The sequence below is a fragment of the Sorex araneus genome, chromosome 1, assembly GCF_027595985.1.
Source record: "Sorex araneus isolate mSorAra2 chromosome 1, mSorAra2.pri, whole genome shotgun sequence".
Taxonomy (NCBI): domain Eukaryota; kingdom Metazoa; phylum Chordata; class Mammalia; order Eulipotyphla; family Soricidae; genus Sorex; species Sorex araneus.
Genome location: NC_073302.1, coordinates 369,648,767 through 369,674,944, shown reverse-complemented (window position 1 = coordinate 369,674,944; position 26,178 = coordinate 369,648,767). Strand labels below are relative to the sequence as shown.

Below are 26,178 nucleotides of genomic sequence, written 5' to 3'. Positions count from 1 at the left end.
TAAACCTATTATTTCTGGCTTGTACTCTGTGTCAGTAGCTGTAATTGATCAAGTTCCCTAAGAAATAATGTAGCATCTCTTATTCCATAGCTACTATTCATGGCTTCAGTCTAAAGGTTCTTTTGACGTGATTTCCTTGATTCTCCAAGTGGACTTATTTTTTGTTATTTGTGGAGGCCACCAGGACCACACCTGGTAGTGCTTGGGGCCTTTCCAAGATCCCCCCTTCCCCCCCCCCAACAAGGCATATACTCAACCATGTGAATCACAGCCCCAGTCCTCCAAGTTTCTTTGTTATAAATCTACTCAACCATGTCAGGAATTAAAAATCGGTATTGAACCCAACTTTCTTATCTGGGTTCTTTGAAGAACTATATTCCTCCCTACTGCCTATTGGTTTTTGGCTAATTTATTTTTTTTATATTTAGCAAACACTTTATTGTACAGTATTTGCCAGAAAATTTTCTAAGCCTTTTACAAAACTCACAAATGCAATCCTCATAGTGACACTGTCACAGAAACTCTTAGTAGAGCCATTTCTTTCTCTTTTTTTTTCTTTTTGGGTCACAATAGTGATGCACAGGGGTTACTCCTGGTTTTGCACTCAGGAATTATTCCTGGTGGTGCTCAGGGGACCATATGGGATGCTGGGAATTGAACCCAGGTTGGCCACGTGCAAGGCAAATGCCCTATCCACTGTGCTATTGCTCCAGCCCCAGTAGAGCCATTTTTAAATACAAACAAGAGGCCAGAGCAATTGCACAGCAGATCGGGCATTTACCTCACATGCTGCCAACCTAGTTAGATCCCCGCACCCCATATGGTCCCCTGAGCCCAGAACCAGGAGTGACTTCTGAGCTCAGAACCAGGAGTAAGCTCGGAGAAAGCTAGGTATCGCCCCAAATCAAAATAACTATAAAATAAAATGCAAACAACGTAGAGACTTGGAATACTTTTCATGGTAGAACTCTGCTTCTATGGCATCAGTACCTCCTGGCTGCGTTTGATGTCCTTCAGTAATAGACGGTGTAACTGTGCCTTCAATATTTTGCTCATTTTGGTACAAATGAAAACCTGGTGTTAGAGCTGTAAATCATGGGAATTTGGGAAGAATCCACCCAAATTCTATTCAATAGGAGTTTCTGGAATGAAGGAATATACATTTGTAAAACAGAGCTTACCAGGATGATTAAAAAAATCTTTTGTATATTTATGTTACTTTGTTTAAAAAGTATCCTTGAATAACAAAAGACTGACACCCAAGGATAGTAGATAGAAGGGTCAGGAAGATTGCTCCATAGTTGGAAGTCTGCCTCACGAGCAGGCGGGGAGAAGGACAGCTGGAATAGAGAAGGGATCACTAAGGAAATGATGGTTGGAAGAATTGGTCGGGATGGGAGATGTATGCCGAAAGTAGATAAAGGACCAAACATGATAACCTCTCAGTATTTGCATTGCAAACATTAATGCACCAAAGTAGAGAGAGAGTATGGGGAATATTGTCTGCCATGGAGGCAGGGGGAGAGTGGGAAAGGGGTTGTATACCCGGGATATTGGTGGTGGGGAATGTGCACTGGTGGAGGAATGGGTGTTTGATCATTGTGAGATTGTAACTCAGATATGAAAACTTGTAACTATATCTCACAGTGATTCAATAAATTTTTTTTAAAAAAGTATCCTTGGGATCAGGGAGACAGCTGAAAGGGCTGAAACACATGCTTTGCATGCAGGAAATCCTGGATCACACCAGTGTTCCCCCCTCCCCCACCACACATACTGAAATACTGCCCAGTGTGGCCTGAAAAATAAATAAATAAAATAGGAATACAATAAATGAAAAGTATCCTCAGTTTTGGGAAAAAAATAAAAGTACAATCCTGAAATCTAGAGTAGAGAAATACCTGTCCCAACTTGATCAAACTTGTGAGTGGTAGAGTCTTTATACATCAGGTAATGACCCATATTTTTACATAGCAGCCTTTTTAAATTCAAATGGAACATGAAGTAGATTAATGCTGATTGTGAATTATTTCATTTGCTATGGCTTCCAGTGACCTTTTAGATGGGTCCTGTGTTATCAAGGTCTTTACCATCTGCTACTGTTCTTGATTGATTTATTCTTCTTGGTTTGTGTTTTTGTGAGGAAGAGGCAATACATGGCTCAGGGCTTGCTCCTGGCTCTGGGCGCAGGGATCACTCCTGGCAGTGTAGGGGAACGTATTTGGTGCTGAAAATTAAACCTGGGTTGGTAAGTGCCTTCCCTGCTATACTATCTCTTGGTCCTGTTGTATTAATTTGTCTTCTTGGCATTCCAGCCATAGTCACAAACCCCTTTTTTACTTTGGGAGCAGTTTTTCCCCACATTGATGTCCTAGTGGAATCAGGGTGATTGAGTGACTGATAGATTCTATCTTCGTGTTTCTTTAAAAGGAAAAACAAATGTTCAAGAATGTTTTTAGAAGGGGGCTGGAGCAATAGCACAGTGGGTAGGGCATTTGCCTTCCACGCGCCAACTCAGGTTTGATTCCCAGCATTCCATAGGGTCCTCTGAGCACCATCAGGAGTAATTCTTGAGTGCAAAGCCAGGAGGAACCCCTATGCATCACCGGATGTGACCCAAAAAGCAAAAAAAAAAAAAGAATATTTATCCAAACTGATCTGTGAAGCTTAGCAAAATCCAGTTATTGTAAAAATATATGAGTCCAGAAATTATAGCTTCTTAGTAGATTGTTTTACTGTATTTAAAGATATTATTGAAATGAAGCACCTAAATTTCTGGAATTTGTTTAGGATTGAGTACCCTTTTCTAGACATTGTCATTAAAAATGATTCATTGGGGGTTTCCTGAGTGAGTTGTTTTCCATAAAAATTATTAAACATATTTTGATCATTGTTTCCTCTCATTAACTCTACCAGGCAGTAGCATACCTTTGTCCTGAAGACCTTTTGAAAGGAGAAATTGAAGACTCCCTAGAAAAGGTTCAAGTGGCCATTAACATCTTCAATACTTTCAAAAACTCTTTTTTCAACTATAGAAAAGGATTGGGAGGCCATTTTGTGGGCAAGGAGGAGCTGAAACCATGGGATTTCCAGTCACATCTGGTGTTTTCTACATTTGACAAATTGCTCGACCGTTTCATGAAAATAGAGGTATTCTTTCCTTATTTATTTTTTGGCTTGTAACTTATTTTATAGTAGGTTAAATATAATTCATATTATAGGTAGGTTAAAAAAATCTTGTTACTTTTATGTAACTCCTAAAACAGTTTATGATACCTGAGTGCAGATGGGAAACCTCTTTTCATTTATTTTTGGAGGTGTATGGTGGGGAGAGATCCAGGCCGCATCCCCCCCCCCTCCCCGGGCCTGGCTCTATGCATGGAGGTCATAGTCTCATCGCACATATATGCCACACAGCTGTCTTGACCCCTGTGGCTTCTCTCTGACCTGGGAAGTTTGCTAGCAGATTCTTATGAGAAGTCCATGTGGCCAGGGCTATGGAGATAGTTTTGTTGTTGTTTGGGGGCCATGCCTTCTAGTCCTCTGGGCCCATTCCATCTCAGTGCTGGGGGTTGTTTCTAGTGGCAGTGCTTGGGGGACCATATGGGATGCCGGGGATCAAACCCTGGTCCACCGTGTGCAAGGCAGACACCCTACCTGTATTTTAACTCAGGCCCTCTGAAGATTCTTTAAAGGCTTTCATTTGGCTTCTTTTTTGTTCATTTCTTGATTTAATTGTTCTTTAATTGTGTCGAGTATAGGAAATCTGCGTATAAGTAACCCTTGACTAAGTTTCTGGAAGGCAGGTGCAAATGAAGTTATAAATAAAACCCTTGATGCTTTATATTTGAATGTTTAACTGACAAATTACAAACTTGAAAACTTATTTGTTCATTTAAGATACCATGCATACTCAATATTTAGCATACTCAAATATTTAAAACATTTATGAAAATAAATAAAAAGAGAGGCTGGAGCGATAGCACAGTGGGTAGGGCATACACTGATATATGTTTTTCGTTTTTGGGGGGTTTTTTGCTTTTTGGGTCACACCTGGCAATGCACAGGGGTGACTCCTGGCTCTGCACTCAATAATTACTCCTTTTTTTTTCTTTTCGGGTCGCACCCGGTGATGCACAGTGGTTACTTCTGCTCATGCACTTAGGAATTACTCCTGGCGGTGCTCCAGGGACTATATGGGATGCTGGGAATTGAACCCAGGTCGGCCGCATGCAAGGCAAATTCCCTACCAGCTGTGCTATCACTCCAGCCCTCATATATGTATTTGTATGCAACTGGCTGGGATGATTTTGTTTCATTTTTGAAAGTTTCAACTAGTGACACGACTTTTTTGTGGGGGCCAGCATAAAGCTTTTTCTATGAATTTTTTGTTGTTGTAGATACCAGTTTTCTTGAATTGCATTTAATTTTTCTTGTAGTCCCCCATACCATGTGGTATTCAGTGCCTCCTGTGGCCTCTGTACTCAGGAATCACTCCTGGAAGGCTCAGGGAACCACATGGGATGCTCAGGGATCAAACCCAGGTGACCATGTGCAAGGCAAGCACCCTCCCTGCTCCAGCCTCTTGAATTGCATTCAGGAGTAGAGCTTCATGTTTTGCAAATTCTTATGATTCTTTAATCAGCCTGAATTCCTCCTAATATCTGAGTACAAATAATGAGCAACTGTGTCACCCTTTCATTGGAGTCCTGTATCCTTTCAGTCAGGGAGCTGATTCTCCACAAAGTATGGGCAGCTGAAAATGAGTTTTGAGTATTACCTGGACACCTGACTTATGGAGAGAAGGATATCTAGTTAGGGAGTCATGTTTAGATATGGTAAGTTAGGATTTGAATGTTAAGTAATGTTCAGCAAGGTGGAAGTGGAATTCTGATTCTTAAAATGGGCAGTTTCTCTGTTCAGTTGAACATCCAGAGAGAGACTTAAAAGCAAGCTCTCAGAAAAGAGTGATACAGAGAGTCTCTTGCCCACAGGTCTGGCTGTCTTCCCTGGGGCCCCTTGGAGGGGATGGGCTCCAGCTTCCCTCCCCACCCCGAGCAGAGCTCCAGGCGGCCGAGGACCACCGAAACCTAGCTACAGCCATGCTGGAGGCCCCTCTCCACACGGTCAGATGCTGCCTCGAGATATCTTTGGCCTGCTTCTCCCTCTGGGAGAAACTGGCAATCTTCTGAGAGTTTCCTGCCCCCATGGGACAGCCTTGCAAGCTTCCCATGTTGTATTCATATGCAAAATCCAGTAACAAGCTGGATCTCATTCCCCTGACCCTGAAGAGCCCCCAGCGCAACATTGTTATGAGGGCTGAGACTTCTAAGAGCTCATAGACTTCTATGAACTTAGAGATCATAGACTTCTAAGATCTCAGGGAAAGGACGAAATGAGATGGTACTGAGCCCGCCCGAGAAATTGGTGATTAACGGGATTTTGTGATTTGTCATTTCTGTCATGCAAGGACCATTGACTCCCCAAGTTTGAATGTTTGAAAATGTTTTTTCTTTTTTTCTTTGAAATTTGAAGATGCTCTTACTACTTAAGCTATAAAAGATTTCATTGTTCTGTGTTTTTATAAAGGATATATTTGTCACCATATTGGAATTTGAAAAGCTGGACAGACTGGAATTTGGAGGTTCCAAGGGAGCGATATTGAATGAACAGATCCGAGAGATAAGTGAAGAGTTTACGGAACTCTGTAAGGTTTTCAAGCAGAGCACATATGACCCATCAGACTACTGTAACATGGTAATATTTATACCTTTGCATTTTCTTTTCATAGATTCCTGCTGTTTTAAAGCAGGAAAGGGCACTGGGTCACAATGATAATCATATAGTTCAACCTCGGGGAGAAGAGAATTTCAGTGACTTGCCTGAATTCTCTTATCTGGTAAATGGTAGACCAGGGAGCAAAATCTAATAAACTAGCAGACTTAAGTCTGGATTTGTTTCTTGTTTATGTATATTGACAAGGATCATTCTACACTAATTCATTTTTATCTGGTAATTAGATATTTATGGAACTTGTATGTTTGAACCTTTTTCCTGAATCATTAGATAGTATGGGATGCACTTGAACATTTCGTTTTACCCTATTTTTTTCATGTCTTATTAACATGCACGTGGCCTCATGTTTTTCTCATTCATTAGTGCTATTTATAGTTTCATATTTTCAACCTCAGGAAAGAGGAGGAGGCTTTCAGATTTGAGCTGCCTCTGTTTTCTGTCACTCCCAGCATGTAAGTAGCCGGAAAGTTACCTGCAGATCCAGGATAAAAATAGCTTCATTTTAGTGATTTGTCAAGAACAGTGAAATCTGGGTACAAATAAAAAAAAGAAGAAGAGGAAGAGGAGTTCATTCTCATTCTCATTGTTTCTTATGGAATGTGAATTTATTCAGGATTGTGTGTCTATTTTGACAAGTAATTGATTCACTTAAATGTACATTGCCATGTATTAGCTTGGTAAGTACACAATGCATTAATCAGTTTAGTCCGTATGAACTGTAGTCAGATTATGGGATTGGAGTTAATGGTGAAAGACTACTATGTGACTTTGCTAAATGTAGAAAAGTAGGAAACTAGGGTTGGATGATAAATAATCTGAGCATATCCCCAAGGCATGTTGGACCTCTGGCTCTTGTCAGATGTTCCATGAGGACAGAGCCTCGCTTCAGCATTTCTCGGCACCCAAGCAGAGGCTGGTAAGGCCCATGGAATACAATGTGCCTGAGTAGCAGGAGAGTCTTGATTTCAAACTTGGAAGGACTTTAGGGCACCAAGATCAGAGAAGATGGCAGGTTTCATTCATGCCACTGTCTTGGCAGTGCCAGTGGTTTTGTTTTTTATTCATTTTTTCATTTTAGGCACCATCACTTACAATACTCTTCCTGATAGGGGTTCATGCACACAGTCTTAGAGCACCGCACCATCCACCAGAGTGCCTGCTATACCCCTGTCTTTTTTTTTTTTTTTTTTGCTTTTTGGGTCACACCCAGCGATGCTCAGGGGTTACTCCTGGCTTTTCACTCATGAATTACTCCTGGCCGTGCTTGGGGGACCATATGGGATGCCGGGGATCAAACCCAGGTTGGCCGCGTGCAAGGCGAACGCCCTACCCGCTGTGCTATCGCTCCGACCCCGATACCCCTGTCTTAGTCCCCTGCCCTGTCTCCCCCTCCAGCCCCATGCCATGGTAAAGCTCAGTTCTCTAGACCCCTTCTTGGATTCTGTTGTCTTTGGCCCTTGGTTATTCCCCTGCTATATCAGATTCTGTTGTCTTTGGCCCTGGGTTATTCCCCCGCTATATTTCTTATATCTCACATATGAGGCATACAATTCTGTCTCTGTCCCTCTCCTGTCTGACTTTACTCATCCATGTAGCGACATCCACATAGCAGCAAATTACATGATTTCATCTTTTCTTGTGGTCAACCATTATATATATATATGTATATATATATATATATATATATATGTTTCAAAACACTGTTTTGAAACTGTTGGAGTGGATGCTCAGAAATGAAATTCCTGTGTCATTTGGATGCTAAATTTTCAAACTTTTTAGGATGTCCACATTGTTTGCTCCAAAGGTTGAACCAGTTGATATTTTCATTCTCATTAAATGAGGGTAACTTGTCCCCACTTTGATGAGAGTACTGGTTGTTTTTGTTCTTTTGATTTTTGTCCCTGTGTCTGCCTGGTCACAAATATATAGAAATGGAAATTGCTGTTGTTCTTGACATATTTATATGTATGTTGTTTGTATCCTGGAATCCCATTTAGGTTTGCAAATATAATGAGTACGATGTACTTATTTTGATCTTCAGGCATAAGTTAACCACATCAACGAAGTGCCTTTGACCTTACCCTTCATCCTTCCACTTGCTTCTCTTGTCCCAGAATTAGTATCTTGATGCTATTTGGCTTTACTCATTTCTTGAAGTCAAAACAAGAATTAACTGTAAACTTAATTAATTGGTGTTTTTGCACTAAAAAAGATCTTTTTTTTCCAAAATGTCTCCTGGTTATCAGTATTTCCTCATAACATTGTGTTGATTACATAATTTTATGTAGTAAGCCATTTGTTTTGGTGATTTTTCAGATGAATTCTTTTTACTCAGCTTTTATAATAAAATCAGTGGTAGGGTAGTGATAGTTCAACAGGCAAAGAGTTTGCCTTGCATGCAGTCAACCTGGGTTTGATCCCCAGCCCCCATATTGTCCCCTGAGTCCCTGTAAGGTGTGGTCCAAAAGAAAAAAAAATCAGTGTATAATTTTCTTTCTTTCTTTCTTTCTTTTTTTTTTTTTTTTTGCTTTTTGGGTCACACCTGGCAATGCACAGGGGTTAATCCTGGCTCTGCACTCAGGAATTACCCCTGGCGGTGCTCAGGGGACCATATGGGATGCTGGGAATTGAACCCGGGTTGGCCGCGTGCAAGGCAAACGCCCTACCCGCTGTGCTATCTCTCCAGCCCCAGTGTGTAATTTTCATAACTATATTTTAACAAAGGACTAGAGCAATTGCACAGCGGGTAGGGCATTTGCCTTGCACCCGGCCGACCCAGATTTGATTCCTTCGTCCTTCTTGGAGAACCCAGCAAGCTACTGAGAGTATCCTGCCCACATGGCAGAGCCTGGCAAGCTACCTGTGGCGTATTTGATATGCCAAAAACAGTATTAACAAGTCTCACAGTGGAGATGTTACTGGTGCCTGCAAATTGATGAACAATGGGAGACAGTGCTGCAGCACATATTTTAACAAAATACTTTCACTCTAGTATAATAAAGCAGGAGTATTCACACAGCACAAGCCCACATCTTAGCCCTTCCTCTCCTGATGCCTGCTTCCTATCTAAGCTCAATCCTCTTGGAATGGCTTAAATATGTTTCAGTAAATCAAAGATAAGAGTTGCTAGTAATCTGCTTATGGAAAAGATGTTTTATGTTCCATCAATTTCAAGTCTATTCGCTAGACATTAGACTTTTATTGATATAGCAAGAGATCTGAGAAGACTTTGATTTATAGTACATGGGGGTTATCTCAGGTATAGATAAATATGTTATGCATAATTAGGGAGTCTTAATTTTAATTTTTTTGTTATTTCTTTATTTGTTTTACTTTTGGGGCAACATCTGGCTGTGCTCGGTGTTAACCCATGGCACCCTGCTCAGGGATCTCTCTTGGAAGGCCTTGGGAGACCATATGGGGTGCCAGGGATTGAACCCAGGTGAGTAGGGTGAAAGGCAAGATCAATTTCCATTATACTCTCTCCAGCCCCTGGGGAGTCTCAGTTATTAATCACTGTCACACTGTCACTGTCATCCCATTGCTCATCGATTTGCTCAATGAGACTTGTTACCGTTTTTGGCACATCAAATACACCACAGGGAGCTTTCCAGGCTCTGCCATGTGGGGAGATACTCTCATTAGCTTGCCGGGCTCTCTGAGAGGTGCAGAGGAATGGAACATGGGTCGGCCGCATGAAAGGCGAATGCCCTATCTGTTGTGCTATCGCTCCAGCCCCAGTTATTAATACTAAAAGCAAAAGTTTCTTTCAGTATTTTCTTTAACTATTTGAGAACTAGACAATTATGGGATTTGACTTGCTTTCTTATTTATGTTTAACTGCTGGTCCAGTGATTGTAGATGCGACAGTAATGGCAATGATTGCTGACATGACTTGGTTCTGTACATTTTCCCAGATGGTGGGGAATGAAGCATGAGAGAAAATCCTTGGCTGAGGTAGCTTCTGTTAGGATCACAGAATAGTTTCCTAACCGGAACTGGCAGACCTGCACATGTTCCTGTTTGAGTCTCACTGTAATCCCGAGCATATGTGTGCTCCATGATCAAATGAGATGAAGTGAATTAGCTGAGATTCCACAGTTCCCAGGAGTGTGCAAAGACTTCCATTCTGAGATCTCAGCCTCCTGCCAGCATTTCTGCTGTGCCTTTCTCCTGCTGCCTGGCTGTATCCTTCGTGGAAATGAAGGGAATTATTTCTTCTAGGGCATTTGGAAAATCTGCACCCTGAGCTGGAGTATCCCCAAGATACGGTTTTCCTTTGTCCTCCAGTTTTCAGTAGGATGGCTTGTCTGGGTATCTAGCCTGAGTTGGGATACCAGAATCTAAAATATATTTTTGAAGTAGTTAACCTACCGTAGGCTTTGTCTGGACTGGAGTGATAGCACAGCAGGTAGAGTGTTTACCTTGCATGTGGCCAACCCGGGTTCGATTCCTCCGTCCCTCTCAGAGAGCCTGGCAAGCTACTGAAAGTATCCCACCGACACAGCAGATCCTGGCAAGCTACCTGTGGCGTATTCGATATGCCAAAAACAGTAACAACAAGTCTCAAAATGGAGCCGTTACTAGTGCCTGCTCGAGCAAATCGATAAACAGTGGACAGTGCTATAGTGCTACAGGATTTGTCTTTCTGGCCCCCTACCCCCAGTTTCTATAATTAGTCCCCTGCTTTCTTCTAGTCTATTAAACTGTTCTTTTGTTATTACTATAGGTAGTGTTTTCTAATTTTAGCTCTATAGAGTCCTGATTAGCTATCCGCTGGATTTTCATCTGTTTTACCTGATTATTTTATTTTTAAGATAAAGTTTATAATTTAAAAATACGACTTCATTTTGGAAGGGTGACATGCAAAAATGTGGTCTCCTTATAAATTCAGTATCTTCCTTTCATTTTCCATTTTTCCTTCTCAGTGGCGCCTGCCATTCTGACTTTCTTAGACCGTATAATTTAGTTCCAGAGCTACTCATTACTGAATGTACTAGTACATGCATATTTCCTTTTGTATTCTATTCTTTGTACAAACAGCATCCTCTATACATCATTGATACCTTGTGGTATCACTTCACATTTAGGCAGTCATTCTGTATTACTACTGTAGAAATGCCTATTTTTTGAAAAGGGATATTATTCCATTCAAATCATGAACTGTTTATTTTTAAATGTGAGAGTAATGCTGATCATTGCTTAACAATGCACTTAAAGACTTCTGCTTCCAGGAAGATAGAGTGGATATGCTTTTCCCCCTGTGCATTTTACTAAGTATAGCCAAAACACTGATCGTCATATTGAAATATATGTAAAAAGACCCACGAAAGGTAAAAAATAGAATCCAAGAGGTAACATGGTGATGAGTTCCCTGACTTTTCTTGTTGCCTGATGTAACATATTTGGAGCTGCATTTACTGGGAACCAATAAACACAGACGCAAAATGTTCAAATAAAAGCTGACTCCTTTTCAAGAAAGGGGCAGCTGTGTGGGAGATAATGGGTGTAGACAGTAGTTTGTCTAGTCCAGCAAACACAGAAGAAACTGTGCCTTACTAAATTATCCAAAACACAAAAGCCACATCCAAAGCCTGGACTCACATCTGGTTTACAGTCAGGGCCCAGGCCTCCATGTCCATTGCTAGTGGGCCAGACAGGGCCGGGTAGGGAGCAAGAATCTTCTTTCCTGCTCATCAGTAATGATGCCGGTAATCCCCCAAGATAGAGAATGCTACATAGTGTGTTGCTTATTTTTCTTTCTTTTTTAAAAATTTATTATTATTATTTGATTTTATTGAATCACTGTGAGATAGTTACAAGCTTTCATGTTTGGATTACAATCACACAAAATGATCAAACACCCATCCCTCCACCAGTGCACATTCCCCACCACCAATATCCCGGGTATACCCACACTTTCCCACCCTCCCCCTGCCTCCATGGCAGACAATATTCCCCATACTCTCTCTCTACTTTTGGGCATTATAGCTTGCAACACAGATACTGAGAGGTCATCATGTTTGCTCCATTATCTACTTTCGGCATGCATCTCCCATCCCAACTGGTTTCTCCAGCCATCATTTTCTTAGTGGTCCCTTCTCTATTCCATCTGCCTTCTCCGCTCCATTCATGGAACAGGCTTTCAGCTATGGGGCAATCCCCCTGGCCCTTGTATCTACTGGGTGTCAGCCTTATGTGATGTTATTCTATGCTCCACAAATGAGTGCAGTCCTTCTATGTCTGTCCCTCTCTTTCTGACTTATTTCACTTAGTTGCTCATTTTTCAGTCAACTGTTTATTAAGAAATAGCTCTGTGCTAAGTACCTGTTCAACATCAGTATGGTAACCGAAAAACAAGAGGCCTGTCTGGCCTGTTATACACACCCAGCTTCATGTCCAAGGGAGAAGCCAGCAGGCAGCTAAATGTGTGCTCAATGCTAGGTGTGAAAAGGACGGTCCTAACAGAGCATTTGGCAAGGGACACCTCCCAGGGAGGGGAGCAGAGGAACCAACAAAAAGAACTAAAAAAACAAAAATCAAAATTAAGGAGGCAAAGAATAGGTAGAAATGGAAGGATTCATTTTCCACTGTAGAAACAGTATGCCAGGCTCTCCGAAAGGGATGGAGCAATCGAACCCGGGTCAGCCGCATGCAAGGCAAACACCCTATCCACTGTGCTATTGCTGAAGCAATTCTGAGTGATGTAAGATTTCTGTCTTAGACATCTTTTAAAAACACTTTTAATTATGTTCATTCTAGAAACTTTTTTGAATTGTTCAAAACTGTTTTGAATAATTCATGATATATAGATAAATTGACCGATTATTTTGGAGAAGGCCACACTTGGTGATACTCAAGACTTACTTCTGACTCAGCATTCAGGGATCAATCCTGGCAGACTGGGGGGGATCGGGCATGTGGGGTTCAGGGTATTGAAGTTTGAGTAGGGTGCATGCAAGGCCAAGTGCCTCACCTGCTTGATTATTTTTCAGGTCCTTTTAGAAAACTTTCAGATAGTAGGTTGGTGATTGAGTCAGAAAGAACAGAAGAAAGAAGTAAAGAAAGTGGCTTGTTGGAATCTAGATAGTTATCTGGGTAGGGTGATGCCTGGCGAGAGAGAGATTTATGGATGTGTCCTGGAGATAGTTGAGCTGATTGGTCCAGGACCCATGGGTGGCTATTATCTTGAGGACATTCAGCATAGGCTTTTATCTCATTGATTTTTTTTTGTAGCAGAGTTTGCAGTGTTCTAATATTCTCCTGATTTGCTCTATGACTTGGGCAGACACTGTTATAAAGAAAATACTTTTCTAGTTTTGCATTAGAAGAGGGGGAAAATCAGGCATCAAACCACATTTTTGGTTTTGTTTTGGTTTGGGCGGGCCACACCCAGCCATGCTCAGAGGCTGTTCCTGGCCCTCTGCTCAGGAGTGAACCCTGACGGAACTCGGGGGACCATAAGTGATGCTGAAGATTTGAACCTGGGTCAGAAACATAGAAGTTAAGTGCCTTTACCATGTAGCAGCTCTCTAGCACGTAACTACTCTTTTGAATGCAGCCCAACTCACGTCAATGTAAACCTGGTTATTTAGTGGCAATGAAGGGAAAAGATTGCAGTTAGCCAAAACAAAAAGGGAGTCCAGGAAATGCCACACTTTCTCAGAGAGGAGCAGATTTATAGGTGCACATCAGAGGTATCCCAGCTATTCTTGGTGAATCTGATGCTTGGGGAGAAGACCTGCAGTACCTCTGACCTTGAGCTGAGGATGGAGAAAAAAGAGGTTTCTAGGAGACTCTGGAAGCTTCTGCTGGAGACGTGGAGGCTTCCGCTTGGGAAGATTATGAGCTCTGTACTAAACGTTCTCCAGGGTGCGGCCTTTGTTGTCACACCAAGATACGTGCTAGGTTAGGCTTGTTTCAGCTTGTTAGGAGCGTGTGTTTACTTCTTCAGGTTAGTGACCCATGAAGGAAGGGACCCCTTGGCTGTAGGTTGAAGGAAGTGGAGATGTCCTCTTGATTCCAAACACAGCAGTGAAAGAGGACAACGCTGGCTAGCACTTGGCTGCTCTGATTTTTCAGGGTATTACATTGAGCCTGAGGTGCATTCCTCCTCCAAGGAATTTTTTTGTTTTGTTTGAGCTTGTTTTTTTTTGTTCAGGGGCCATAGCTGGCAGTTCTCAGAGATCACTCCTGAGGGTGCTGGGGACTGAACCTAGGCAAGTGCAACAAGACAAGTGCCTTAACCCCTGGACCTTCTGTGCAACCCCCAAGAAGCTTCCTGGGTAGTGTAGGTGCTGGAGCCACCTTTCCCGGCTTGAATTGTTGTGCTTCCATTTATGACTGGTGTTAACTGTGAGCGAATCATTTTGTCTTTCTCAGCAGGCAGTTGTGTCACCTGTAAGAAAGAAAGAAAATATGACCTACATAGCAATATCATTGTGGAGATTGAGTTAATAATGCGAGGTGTTTAGCGTTGAGCACAATATGTCTTCGGTGTCAATGTCATTATCACTGTTATTAATTGGTGGAGGCTTCATTTATGGAGGAAGCAATAAACAAATATGTGAGGTGCTCAGGCTTGGGAGTCTGAAGTGTTTCTGAATTTTGGGGAGTGCTTCTCTCCTGGCTGTGAATCGCATTGCTATGAACAGAACAGTTACTCCTCCCCCATTTCCTTCTTCAGTATGGGAGTGGATGGCTACGTATTGGGGAGGAAACTGGGAGCTGTTCATAGCACGTTAATAAGAAGCTGGGGGACATGTCAGCATGTTTTGCTGCAGCTGGATCACTGCTCATGCTTTCTTCCAGATGTGTGGATTTCATTTCACACCTAAAGAAAGGGTTCTGGCTTGGTCTATGCTCCACAAACAAAGCAAAGCAAAACCAAGTTTCTTGTGTGCATTGATGGATACCTTAACATCATCATGAAAGCCTTCTCTCCACAAAGCTTTGCGTTTTTGTTTAAAATCATAATAGATTGGGGGTTAGGAGGACGATGTGCTGAGACTGGGGTCCCAAGTAGTTGAAGGAATTGTGCAAACTTCAGGGTCCAGCGCTACTGCCAAGGCTGTTGCTTCAACAGATGCAGTGTGTCCTGCTCTTTTCTGGATCCTGGGTGGGGGGTTAGGGGGGTGTAAGGGGGTGGAGGAGAGGAATCGTCTTATTCTGAGAAGGGAATGTGCTTCTGTGCTTCTGCGCTTGCTGTGTTCACTCTCGTGTTCTTCCACATAAATTCAGGTTTTATTTTGACTCTTGCAGGAATTTGAAAGTGATTACGGTACATTTAAGGCCCAAACTTTGGATTTTGATCGAAGGCTCGGAACCACTCTTTGTGAAGGTTTTCTTAACTGCAGTGGTTTGGAATCTGCCTTTAAGGTTAGTTCTACTGAAACCAATGTAAGAATGTTTCACAAGGGAACCTGATATGAAAAGAGTAAAGACATTTCCCTTCTAGCCTGGTAAACTATTAACTAGGTGCATTCACTTTAAATTCAGCTCCCTGAATTATAAACTGTGCGTACTGCGGTAATGAATAATGAAGCTTGCTTTGCACCGGGTCAATAGCAGGACATTTGCCTGATGGTTTGTTTGTGCCTTCCGTGTTTTAGCTCTCTTAAGAGCAAAATTCGCATGACCTGTGAATACTGATTCAAAATTGAACCACAGTGAGAAGTGAAAAACACCTATTAATTCAAGTGTTTCTGTTTTGCCATTGCTTATGTACTTTGGGTTCATGTGTCTGCCCTCTTCATCACCCCAGATGAAACAAATAACCTTTTGTATTTTCCTTCAGACAAATGACACCAGAGCTTATCCAACACACCCTTATTTTGTGTTAGTAAGGACAAACACTGCCCCCAAATGCTGATGCCATTGATTATATAATGCCATTCAGTTTCAGAGATGTTAAAACCGGAACGTGTGTTTGTAATAGCTTTGATGCAAGATGTTAATAAGAGTTGCATGTCCTTAAATGTCTTGTTGGGCCTCCCAAGCAGGAAGCCAAAGGTATGGGGAGCAGACGTGCCATACAAAACTTGCTTTTCTAAGAAGAGAATCACACGACAAATATAAATTTAAGTGACATCACTGTCACAGTCACTGTTATCCCGTTGCTCATCGATTTGCTCAAGCGGGCACCAATAACGTCTCCATTGTGAGATTTGTTTGTTACTGTTTTTGGCATGTTGAATATGTCATGGGTAGCTTGCCAGGCTCTGCCGTGCAGGTGAGATACTCTCGGTAGCTTCCCGGGCTCTCCAAGAGGGGCAGAGGAATCAAATCCGGTTGGCCACGTGCAAGGCGAACGCCCTACCACTGTGCTATTGCTCCAGCTTAAGTGACATCCCAAAGAGAAATTTAGGCTTCCATAGCAGAGGAAACCCAGCTGAAGGATAACGGGGACAGTTGGTTGACAGTGGCACTGTGGGGCAGTCGGGCAGCAGGCTTACATAAGAGTTTTGTTTGACCTTCGAGTGAATTTGGTGGCGATACAGTGATGCTGGCAAAGCTATTAAGTGGCTCTGACCCCAGTACAGCCTTTTAACCTGGATAATTTGCGGGGCTCATAGAGTTTTGCTTTTCCAGAGTTATTGGATGAGACAAAGATAGCGCTACCCAAAACAGTATCATACTGTATCACTGTCATCTTGTTGTTTGTCGATTTACTCAAGTGAGCTCCAGTAACGTCTCTATTCCTCCCAGCCCTGAGATTTTAGCAGCCTCTCCTTACTCAACAATTAGAGGGTCTTTTAGGGTCAGGGGAATGAGAACCTATCATTACGAGAGAGAGAGAGAGAGGAAGAGAGAGAGGAAGAGAGAGAGAGAGGAGGGGCAGAGGGGGAGGGGGGAGAGGGGGGAGGGAGGGAGGGAGAGAGAGGAGGGGGAGGGGGGAGAGGTACTCTATGATTTGTTGCCTACTGTGCGAACTCCATCAAATATGGTGTGGTAATTATGGGAAATGGGTAGGAAGTGTCTTATAATGTGTCTGGAAAGCGGCCTGGAGCGTGGTGGCAGTTGGGTAGTGGAGGTTGGCTGCCAGGGCTGGATCCCTTGGGGTGGAGAGGGTTCTCACCTGCCCCCCTCTGGGACACCCCGAGTGAAAACAGCCTGGTGTGGAATCCGGTGGCATGGCTATGGGGGCCTCATTTTATACTCCCATTGAGTATAAAATGAGTAGCAGCCATTGAGACCAAAACAGTAGGCTGTTATTATAAAATAAAACCACCTGCAATCTCATCTCTCAGAAATTACTATTATGATTAATCTTGCCACAACTTTTTCTTTAGATATACTTACATATTTCTCTTTTTTACAGAAATAACTTTAATTTAAAATTTCACTTAAGGCACTATGATTTACAGTACTGTTGATGGTATTTTATCTGTAAGACATTACAGCACCATACACTCCACTGAGTTTCCACTTCTGACCTCCATTGTCCCAGTGTTTCCCCTCATCCTCACCCCCTATTTTCCCCATATTAAGCTTCCTACTGAATACCGCTTCTCAATCTGTTGCCTTTGGGAATTTGTTATTCCCATATATATGTGTATGTATATGTGTGTACATATATATATTCCTTCTGACTAGCTTCACTCAGCATATTCCAGACCCATCCATGTAACAACAAATTGCATGATTTTCTTTTTTTCACAGCCAAATAGTATTCCACTGTGTATATGTATCATAGTTCCTTTATCCAGTCACTTGTTCCTGGACACCTGGGTTGTGGGCTATCATGAATAGTGCTGCAGGGAACATAGGAATGCAGATGTCTTTTCTGGAGTACTTTGACTCTTGGGGTAAATGCGAAAAAAGTGGCACTGCTGGGGAAAAAATACCATTTTGTTTTTTTATTTAGAAGCGAATTATAAATATTCATCTTTTATAACAATTTGATAGCATTTTAGTGATTTGTTTTGTTTAATTTTTAAAAATTGATTAATTTATTTTTTGCTTTTTGGGTTACACCCGGCGCTGCACAGCAATTACTCCTGGCACATGCACTCAGGAATTACTCCTGGCGGTGCTCGGGAGACCATATAGAATGCTGGGAATGGAACTCAGGTTGGCTGCGTGCATGGCAAATGCCCTACTTGCTGTGCTATGGTTCCAGCCCCATATTCTCTGTTACTTTCATAACTTTGCCAATAACTAGAGAGAAAAGGTAGAATGAAAGCTCAATGACAGATGCTTCTACCTTTCAAGTCTCTTTTAGTGCAATTATTGTGTGTATTTTCTTTTAGTAGATACCTGTTACTTTTTTTTCTAAACAATTTTACCTCATGTTGTAATGTGGGTTTTTCTTTAACTTCCCACCTAATCTGAACCCTAGTTACTGGAAAATAAGGGATGAGCCCTGCCCTGATCTGCTCTGCAGGGGTGTCATTTTTGTTCTATTTAGATAACCTTCTGCAGGGCCCTGTGCAAGGCAAGCACTTCCTTAGTGCTGGTAGGAGGGCTAGGGAGTCGGAAATCTCAGATGACATCACAGGGAGGGAAAATTGCAGGAAGAGGAGCAAGGAGGGCAAAAAGTGTATATATATATATACACATATATATATGTATATATGTGTGTGTGTGTGTGTGTGTGTGTGTGTGTGCGCGCGCGCGCGCATGCATGTACAAGCATGGAGAGTGGGGGCACATTGAGGAAAAAAATGATTTCTACCATAGAAAACTAGTGATGATGAGCTGTGGCCTCCTGGTGTATCTCAGGGAATATGCTTAGACTGTTCTCGGAAGTGCTCTTAGTGAAGGAAAAGCGGAGGAACGAGGGATGTTTGATCCCTGGAATCAAACACTCTTCTTCTTTTGTATATAATGTCTTGAAAGCCAATGGTGTTGGTCCTCACTAAAACAACACAACCAAATACTACTGGATGGTTCTCTGATATTTATGTGGGGTTTAGGTGAAGGTCTACTGAAATATGTGAGACAAAAGAAAGGGGCCAGAGTTTTTAGGGGTCAGGGAGGTAGTTCAGGGGGTAAAGACTCATGCCTTACATGTTGCTGAGGTTCCATCCTGGGCATCACGTGGTGTCCTGAGCATCACTGGTCTGGCCTTGAAGCCCTCAGCACCAGTGGAGTAACCCGACACTCCAGAGTCGGAGATGCAGGGCTGCATCTCCTCCTCTGGCCTTGATACTGAACCACAGCTGAGTTGATTGGGAATCTCGGGGAGCATCTCTGAAGACTTCAGAGTACAGCTTGGGGTACCCCCTTCCACGCCACCAGAAAAGAAGTATCTTTAGACTATAATTGAAAACTATAAAATTCACATGCCAATGAAAAAAATCTTTGAAAGGGGTGAACCTTGGAAAATCTGTGAGACCGTAGTACATAATGTGGTGGAGAAGCAGCTTAAGGGAAGGCAGAGTGCACAGATCCGTAGGGTGCTTGGGAAAGAAGACGGTGAGGGGCTGAGAATCCACTTTGAGAGTGGAAGGAAGGACCAGGGCATCTGTGCCCGTCATGTGATAGATCTTAGTTCACCTAGACGGTGAAAAGCTTAAGGTAAGTGACCTTTATTCTTCTCCTTTGGTAATGAAAAATTATGATAATTTATGCTGCCTGAGAGGCTAATTCTTTTCCTAATTCTACTTTCTGGTTTCACAATCTCCCCCAATATCAGGTTTCTCCCTGTCTTTGCTCCTTGGCACTTGAAGTCCTACTAAGCTCTTCGGGCTGGCGAGGGGTGATGTTGCTAGGAAGCTTTTGGTATTTTTCTATTGTGGTTAATGGAAGTGTTTGAAGGAAAGGGTGTGAGACAAAGTGTTTTCCTGCTACTATATACTTCTAGATTAAGTCCATGAGGTAGTGTTTTCTTTTGAATTTTAACATGAAGTTAAAACTCAACAAAATAGTTGTTGTGAGAAGGAAATAACTTGTATTTTGCCAGGGAACAGGTAACCAAGCAAACATAAATGCCTTCAGCTATTTTTGGAGTCATGATTAATATTAATACAAAGGGAGGGGGCAGAATGTATTTGCCTAAATTGATCTTTGAAATCTGGTTAGAGTTACATTTTTATAAGTTTTTCATTATGTTGATTTTTGTTTTCATTGAATATATTGTTGGGGAATGTTTACAAAATATTACTACCAAGCTGTTTTCTGAAGAAAGCAAATTTTTGGGGAAACACTTACTTAACAAAGAAAAATAATGAAGCTCCTTCCTTTGGGCATACTTGTTGATATATATAATTTTTTCACATTAATCATATCCAGGGCTGGATAAATAGCACAGTGGGTAGGGCATTTGCCTTGCACACAGCCAACCTGTGTTTGATTCTTCCACCCCTCTCGGAGAGCCTGGCAAGCTACCGACAGTATCTCTCCCGCATGGCAGAGCCTGGCAAGCTAGCCATGGTATATTTGATATGCCAAAAACAGTAACAACAAGTCTTACGATAGAGATGTTACTGGTGCCCACTTGAGCAAATGGATGAGCAATGGGATGACAGTGATACAGTGTGATACAATGAATCATATCCAGTTAATTTGAAGAAACAATATTTTTAAAAGAATGAAATATCTATATAGCGTTCTAATAAATAATGTTATGAATACCACAGAATAAGCAAATTGAATTTTTTTTCCCTTTGTTTTTGGACCACACGGGGTGGTACTCCTCTTGAATATACTCAAGGGTCACGCCTAGCCATGATCTGGGGACCATATGTGGTGCTGGAGATCAAACCCTGCTCAGCTGCATGCAAGGCAAATGCCTTAACCACTTAAGTTGATTTTTGGGGGTGGTTTGAACCACTCCCAGTGCTGCTTAGGGCTTATTCCTAGCTCTGCACTCAGTAATTACTCCTGGCAGTGATCAGCAAGTCATATGGAATGCTTGGAGATCGAACCTGGGTCAGCCGTGTGCAAGGCAAGTGCCCTGCCCACTGTACTATTGATCCGGTCTCTTCAAAATAATTTTCAGTGGTGCCTTAGTAGTTACGAATTGGCACAGGGAAGCACACACTCTCAGAGCCAGACTGCCTGGTGTCAGTCACCAACTCTGCCACTTGTGAATTTGGGCAAGTCACTCCCAGCTCATCGCTCCATTTCCTTGTCTGGAACCTGGAATAGCAACATTTTTATGGCTTTTAGAATGTCTTTCCTGGCACATCATCAGCATGACATAAACTTTAGTTACGCAGAAATATGTTTTATTTACATGCTTTTGGTTGTAAGGAAAGCTGTCTGGTACTCGAACACAGAAGAACCCCATAGAGCAGAAAATAAGACAAATCTAGGGGGTTTGCTTTGAGATGCAGAGGTATGAGGTAAAGGAAGGGGGGGAGGGGGAGTTGTGGGCCTTTGCACTGCTGACTAGTAAGCAATCCTGTTTCAGTCCTTCTTTGGCTTTTCCCTGTCCCACCTGCATCCCACTGGCTTCCTCTGCTGGTGAAGTCTTTGCTGTTTGCCAGCATGGCCCAACCTACTAGGTCCTGATTATCTTTCTGAGAAAGAGACTGTAATTAGTTCCAGGCATTTGCTTTGAGTGGGAACCTGCACATCAAAGGAACTGGCTGCCTGGGGAGTCCTTGTACCGGAATGGGTCACTCTTGTGCCCCAGGCCACACTGCTGGGGGTGAGCAGGCTGTATTGTGTGGAACTTGTGTGGTCATGGTCCAGGGAAGCTGCTGTAGATTATTAATTGTGGTAAGACCTTCAGGTCCTCAAATTGCAGCTGTTTTTAGAATCCACATAACATTTAAAATATTTCAGGACACCCAACCAGAAGTGCTATCTCTGTGCAGAGGTAGCTGGCAGACAGTAGTTCTTTTTTGATTGCTCTCATTTTCTTCCTGGGAGAGAAATGACTTTCCATTTACACTATTGGAGAGGGCAAGAACTGTAGGTTTTAGATTTGGAAATGCTGCAGGGTGTTTGTAGGGTTGTAGATTGTTTTCTATCTCTTGTGATGTCAACATTTGAATGGGGCAAGTAGTGAGTTGAGTATTTGTGTTAAAAATGCATAGGTCCTAACCTTTCTTTCACTTGATTTTTTTTTCATAGCTTTTGACCATATTTGGGAATTTTCTAGAGAAACCAGTTGTTATGGAAATTTTTAGCCCACATTACAGCACACTTGTGCACATGTTTGATGCAGAGTTGGATATGTGTAAACAATTGTATAATGAACACATGAAGCAGGTAAGTGGGGCATGAAGATGAACATGGCCACATATCGACTTTGTGGGTGAGGACACTAAAATAGAAATACATTTCAACATGTATGAAGATTAGAGACACTGAAATCTTTATTCATGTATTTAATTGGCTTTCTTCATGGAGATTAAGAACATATCAAATTACATTGCACATATGTTTTATTACTAGTACTGTGAAAGTACCCAAATGAACCTTTGCTTACAGCGATGGAATGCATGTTGATTAAATGTCTGTCTTATTCTTCACCACAATATCAATTTGCAGATTGAACAGGGAAATGTAGTTCTTAACAAGAATATGCCATTTACCTCAGGAAATATCAAATGGGCTAAAGAGGTTCTTGAACGACTTCAGACATTTTGGTCAAACTTTGCATCACTCCATTATCTGTAAGTAGCTGGTCATATTTCATGGTAAAATGACCCGAATGATTGAGATCATTATTCATTTTAGCACTTTGGGCTATGCTTTTTGAGAACAATTTATCTCTGTGGTTTTGTTTATGTTCATCGCTATGATGGTGTCGAGCAGGACTCTTGACTTTGTATTTCCCAATGTTTTCAGATAATTGTTTTCACTCTTCATTTTCACCAACAGGACCTGCTTGTTTTGTTGATGTTCATTTTCTTTCCTCCAATCACTAACACTCCTACTTTGTAGACTTTACATGCCTTTCTCTCTTTTTTTTGCTTTTTGGGTCACACCAGGTGATGCGCTCAGGAATTACCCCTGGCAGTGCACAGGGGACCATATGGGAACCTGGGAATCGAACCCAGGTCAGCTGCATGTAAGGCAACCGCTCTACCTGCTGCGTTATCGCTCCAGCCCCTACGTGCCTTTTTTATTTATTTATTTTTTTTGTTCACACCTGGCGATGCACAGGGGTTATTCCTGGCTCTGCACTCAGGAATTACTCCTGGCGGTGCTCAGGGGACCATATGGGATGCTGGAAATCGAACCCAGGTCAGCTGCTTGCAAGGCAAATGCCCTACCCGCTGTGCTATCACTCCAGCCCCACATGCCTTTCTTTCTTTATTTGTTGTACAAACTGGAAACTTGTAACTGGCATTCAGGAAAATCTTTGGTGTTACAATTTATTTTTTTCCCTTTCATTCCTTCTTCTTTTTTTTTTTATTTTTCTGCTTTTTGGGTCACATCTGGCAATGCACAGGAGTTATTCCTGGTTCATGCACTCAGGAATTATCCTTGGTGGTGCTCAAGGGACCATATGGGATGCTGGGATTCGAACCCAGGTCAGTCGCATGCAAGGCAAATGCCCTACCTGCTGTGCTATCACTCCAGCCCCTCATTACTTCTTTTTTTTTTTTTTTTGCTTTTTGGGTCACACCCGGCGATGCACAGGGTTTATTCCTGGCTCTGCACTCAGGAATCACCCCTGGCGGTGCTCAGGGGATCATATGGGATGCTGGGAATCGAACCCGGGTCGGTTGCATGCAAGGCAAGTGCCCTACACGCTGTGCTATTGCTCCAGCCCCTTATTCCTTCTTTTTTAAATTTAGTTGCTGTGGCTGACAAAGTCATTCATAATTAGATTTTTAGCATGCAATGTTCCCACACCATTCCCACTCCAGTGTCCTTCATTCACTTAATTATTATATGTTTTGAAGCAAAAACAACTCAGAAGGATTATTTGACTTTTATAATTTCTCATTCTGTTTGCACAATGTATTTTACTGTATTTTCTATTGTGTGTTGTATTAAAGCAACAATGACTGTCTAATATGTAGTAAAGTACAAAAACCATATTCTTACAGATTCTTGGGAAGTCCTGACGATGCCTTAGTTTATCAGAAGTATGTTGAAATGACAACTTTGTTAGGCCAATTTGAAAATCATATCTATAATGAGTGGAAAAGTAACGTGGATGAAATTTGCGAATTCAATTTGAATCAACCATTGGTTAAATTCAGTGCCATAAATGGGCTTCTTTGTGTCAACTTTGACTCAAAGGTAAGGATTTGATGTTTCTAAAGTGTTTTATAAATAGCACTTTCTACCCTATGTATATTCATAGGATTTGAGGGCAAATGCCAATGCTATGAGAAATAGACTATAAACAACCTTCAATAGTTCATTCTTACAGTGATTTGTTTCCCAAGTGATTATTTTTGTGTTGGTGAGGTAACACAGCTACAATAGTGTTAATATTTATGTTTTAGATATACAATGTTACTATATCTCATCACCACCAAAGTGCCCAGACCCGCTGATATCCAAATTATATTTTAATTACTTTTTTGTTTTACCTTGTAATTATTAACTTTTCCCACCTTCACTGGATACTGAGTTGAGAACAGGATCCATTTTATTATTTGTGTTCTGTGTTTGAAGCATAATCTGTGACCATTGACAACAATAAATATTCAACTTATTGAATCATTTGGCTTTTATCATATAATTTATGGTTTGAATAAATTATAGTTTGAATAATATTTGTAACGCAGATACCAGGTTTTTACTTTTTATTGAATCACCATGAGATACACAATTACAGAGTTTTCATCAATTGGTTTCAGTCACACTGTGTTCCAACACCCATCCCTTCACCATTGTACATTTCCCACCACCAATATCCCCAGTTTCCCCCTCACTCCCCCCACCAACCTGTCTCTGTGGCAGACACTTCTCTCTCCCTCTCTCTCCCTCTCTCTCTCTCTCTCCCTCTCTCCCTCTCTCCCTCTCTCCCTCTCTCCCTCTCTCCCTCTCCCTCTCCCTCTCCCTCTCCCTCTCCCTTTCCCTCTCCCTCTCCCTCTCCCTCTCCCTCTCTCTTTCCCTCTCCTCCTCCTTTTGGGCTTTATGGTTTGCAATACAGATACTAAAAGGTTATTATGTTTGTTCCTTTACCTACTTTCAGCACCCAGTTCTTGTCCAGAGTGATCACTTCCAACCATCGTTGTCATAGTGTTTCCTTCTCTACTCCAACTGCCTTCTCCCCCAGCCATCCACCTGCAACCATGGGTGCAAGCTTCCAACCATCCACCAATCCTCCTGGCCATTGTTTCTATTGTCCTTAAGTATTAGTCTCATATTGTGTGGATTTTTTCCCTTCTTTTTGGCTTTTTGGCTCACACCTGAAAATACTGAGGTGTTACTTCTGGTTCTGCACTCAGGAATTACTCCTTGCGGTGTTTGGGGGGACCATAGAAAATGCCAGGATTTGAACCCCAGTTGGCCAACAGCCAACAGGCAAGGCAAACAGCCTACCTGTTTTACCATTGCTGCATTCCCCCCACCCCCGATATGTTTTCCTATATCCCACAAGTGAGTGCAATCATTCTGTGTTTGTCCCTCTGTGACTTATTTCACTCAGCATTATATCTCCATGTCCATTCATTTATAAGCAAATTTTATGACTTCATTTTTCCTGGTGGCTGTGTAGTATTCCATTGTTTAGATGTACCTTAGTTTCTTTATCCAGTCATCTGTTCTTGGGCACTTGGTTATTGTGAACAGTGGTAATGTGAACATAGAAGAGCAGATGGCTTTTCTGCAGTGTGTTTTTGGACCCCCGGGATATATTCCCAGAAGTGGTATTGCTGGGTTGTATGGAAGGTCAATTTCTAGTTTTTTGAGAATGCCCATATTGTTTTCTAAAAGTTGGTATTTCTACCAGCAATGAATGAGAGTCCCTTTCTCCTTGCATCTGCACCAGCACTAGTTGTTTTTGTTCTTTTTGATGTGTGCCAGTCTCTGTGGTGTGAGATGATATCTCATTGTTGTTTTGGTTTGTGTATCCCTGATGGTTAGCAATGCAGAACATTTTTTCTGTGGCTTTGGCCATTTGATGTCAGTATTTTTGAACTTTCATACATTAAAATTTGGGGAGGGGCTGGAGTGATTGTTCAATGGGTAGGGTGTTTGCTTTCCATGTGGCTGATTCTAGTTTTATTCCCGGCATCCCATATAGTCCCCCAAGTACCATGAGGAGTAATTCCTGAGAGCAGAGCCAGGAATAACCCCTGAGCAGCACCGGGTGTGACCCAACAAGACAAAGAAAAAAATTTGGGAAAGCCACAGAATTTCTGCCATGCTTTAGGTAGACAATGGTAAACTTTCATTTCAGAGGGACAAGAAAGGTGAACATGTTGGTTAAATTGATGTTGTTAAAAAAAATTTCAAAAAATATAAAGCAACTTGTAAATGGGAAAACTGATATTAATAATGCAGATTAACAATACC

At 41.9% G+C, this 26,178-nt stretch overlaps 1 protein-coding gene across 1 annotated transcript in view; it reads left to right on the top strand.

Annotated features, from left to right (window-relative positions):
* The window catches only part of DNAH11 (dynein axonemal heavy chain 11), a 323,685-nt gene that overhangs the window by 23,139 nt on the left and 274,368 nt on the right, over positions 1–26,178 (top strand). Inside the window, exons 7-12 of the mRNA XM_004604267.2 lie at positions 2,917–3,150; positions 5,590–5,757; positions 15,058–15,174; positions 21,823–21,960; positions 22,243–22,367; positions 23,754–23,949. Coding sequence (XP_004604324.2) covers positions 2,917–3,150; positions 5,590–5,757; positions 15,058–15,174; positions 21,823–21,960; positions 22,243–22,367; positions 23,754–23,949 — 978 coding nt within the window. The remainder of the gene's footprint in view (positions 1–2,916; positions 3,151–5,589; positions 5,758–15,057; positions 15,175–21,822; positions 21,961–22,242; positions 22,368–23,753; positions 23,950–26,178) is intronic.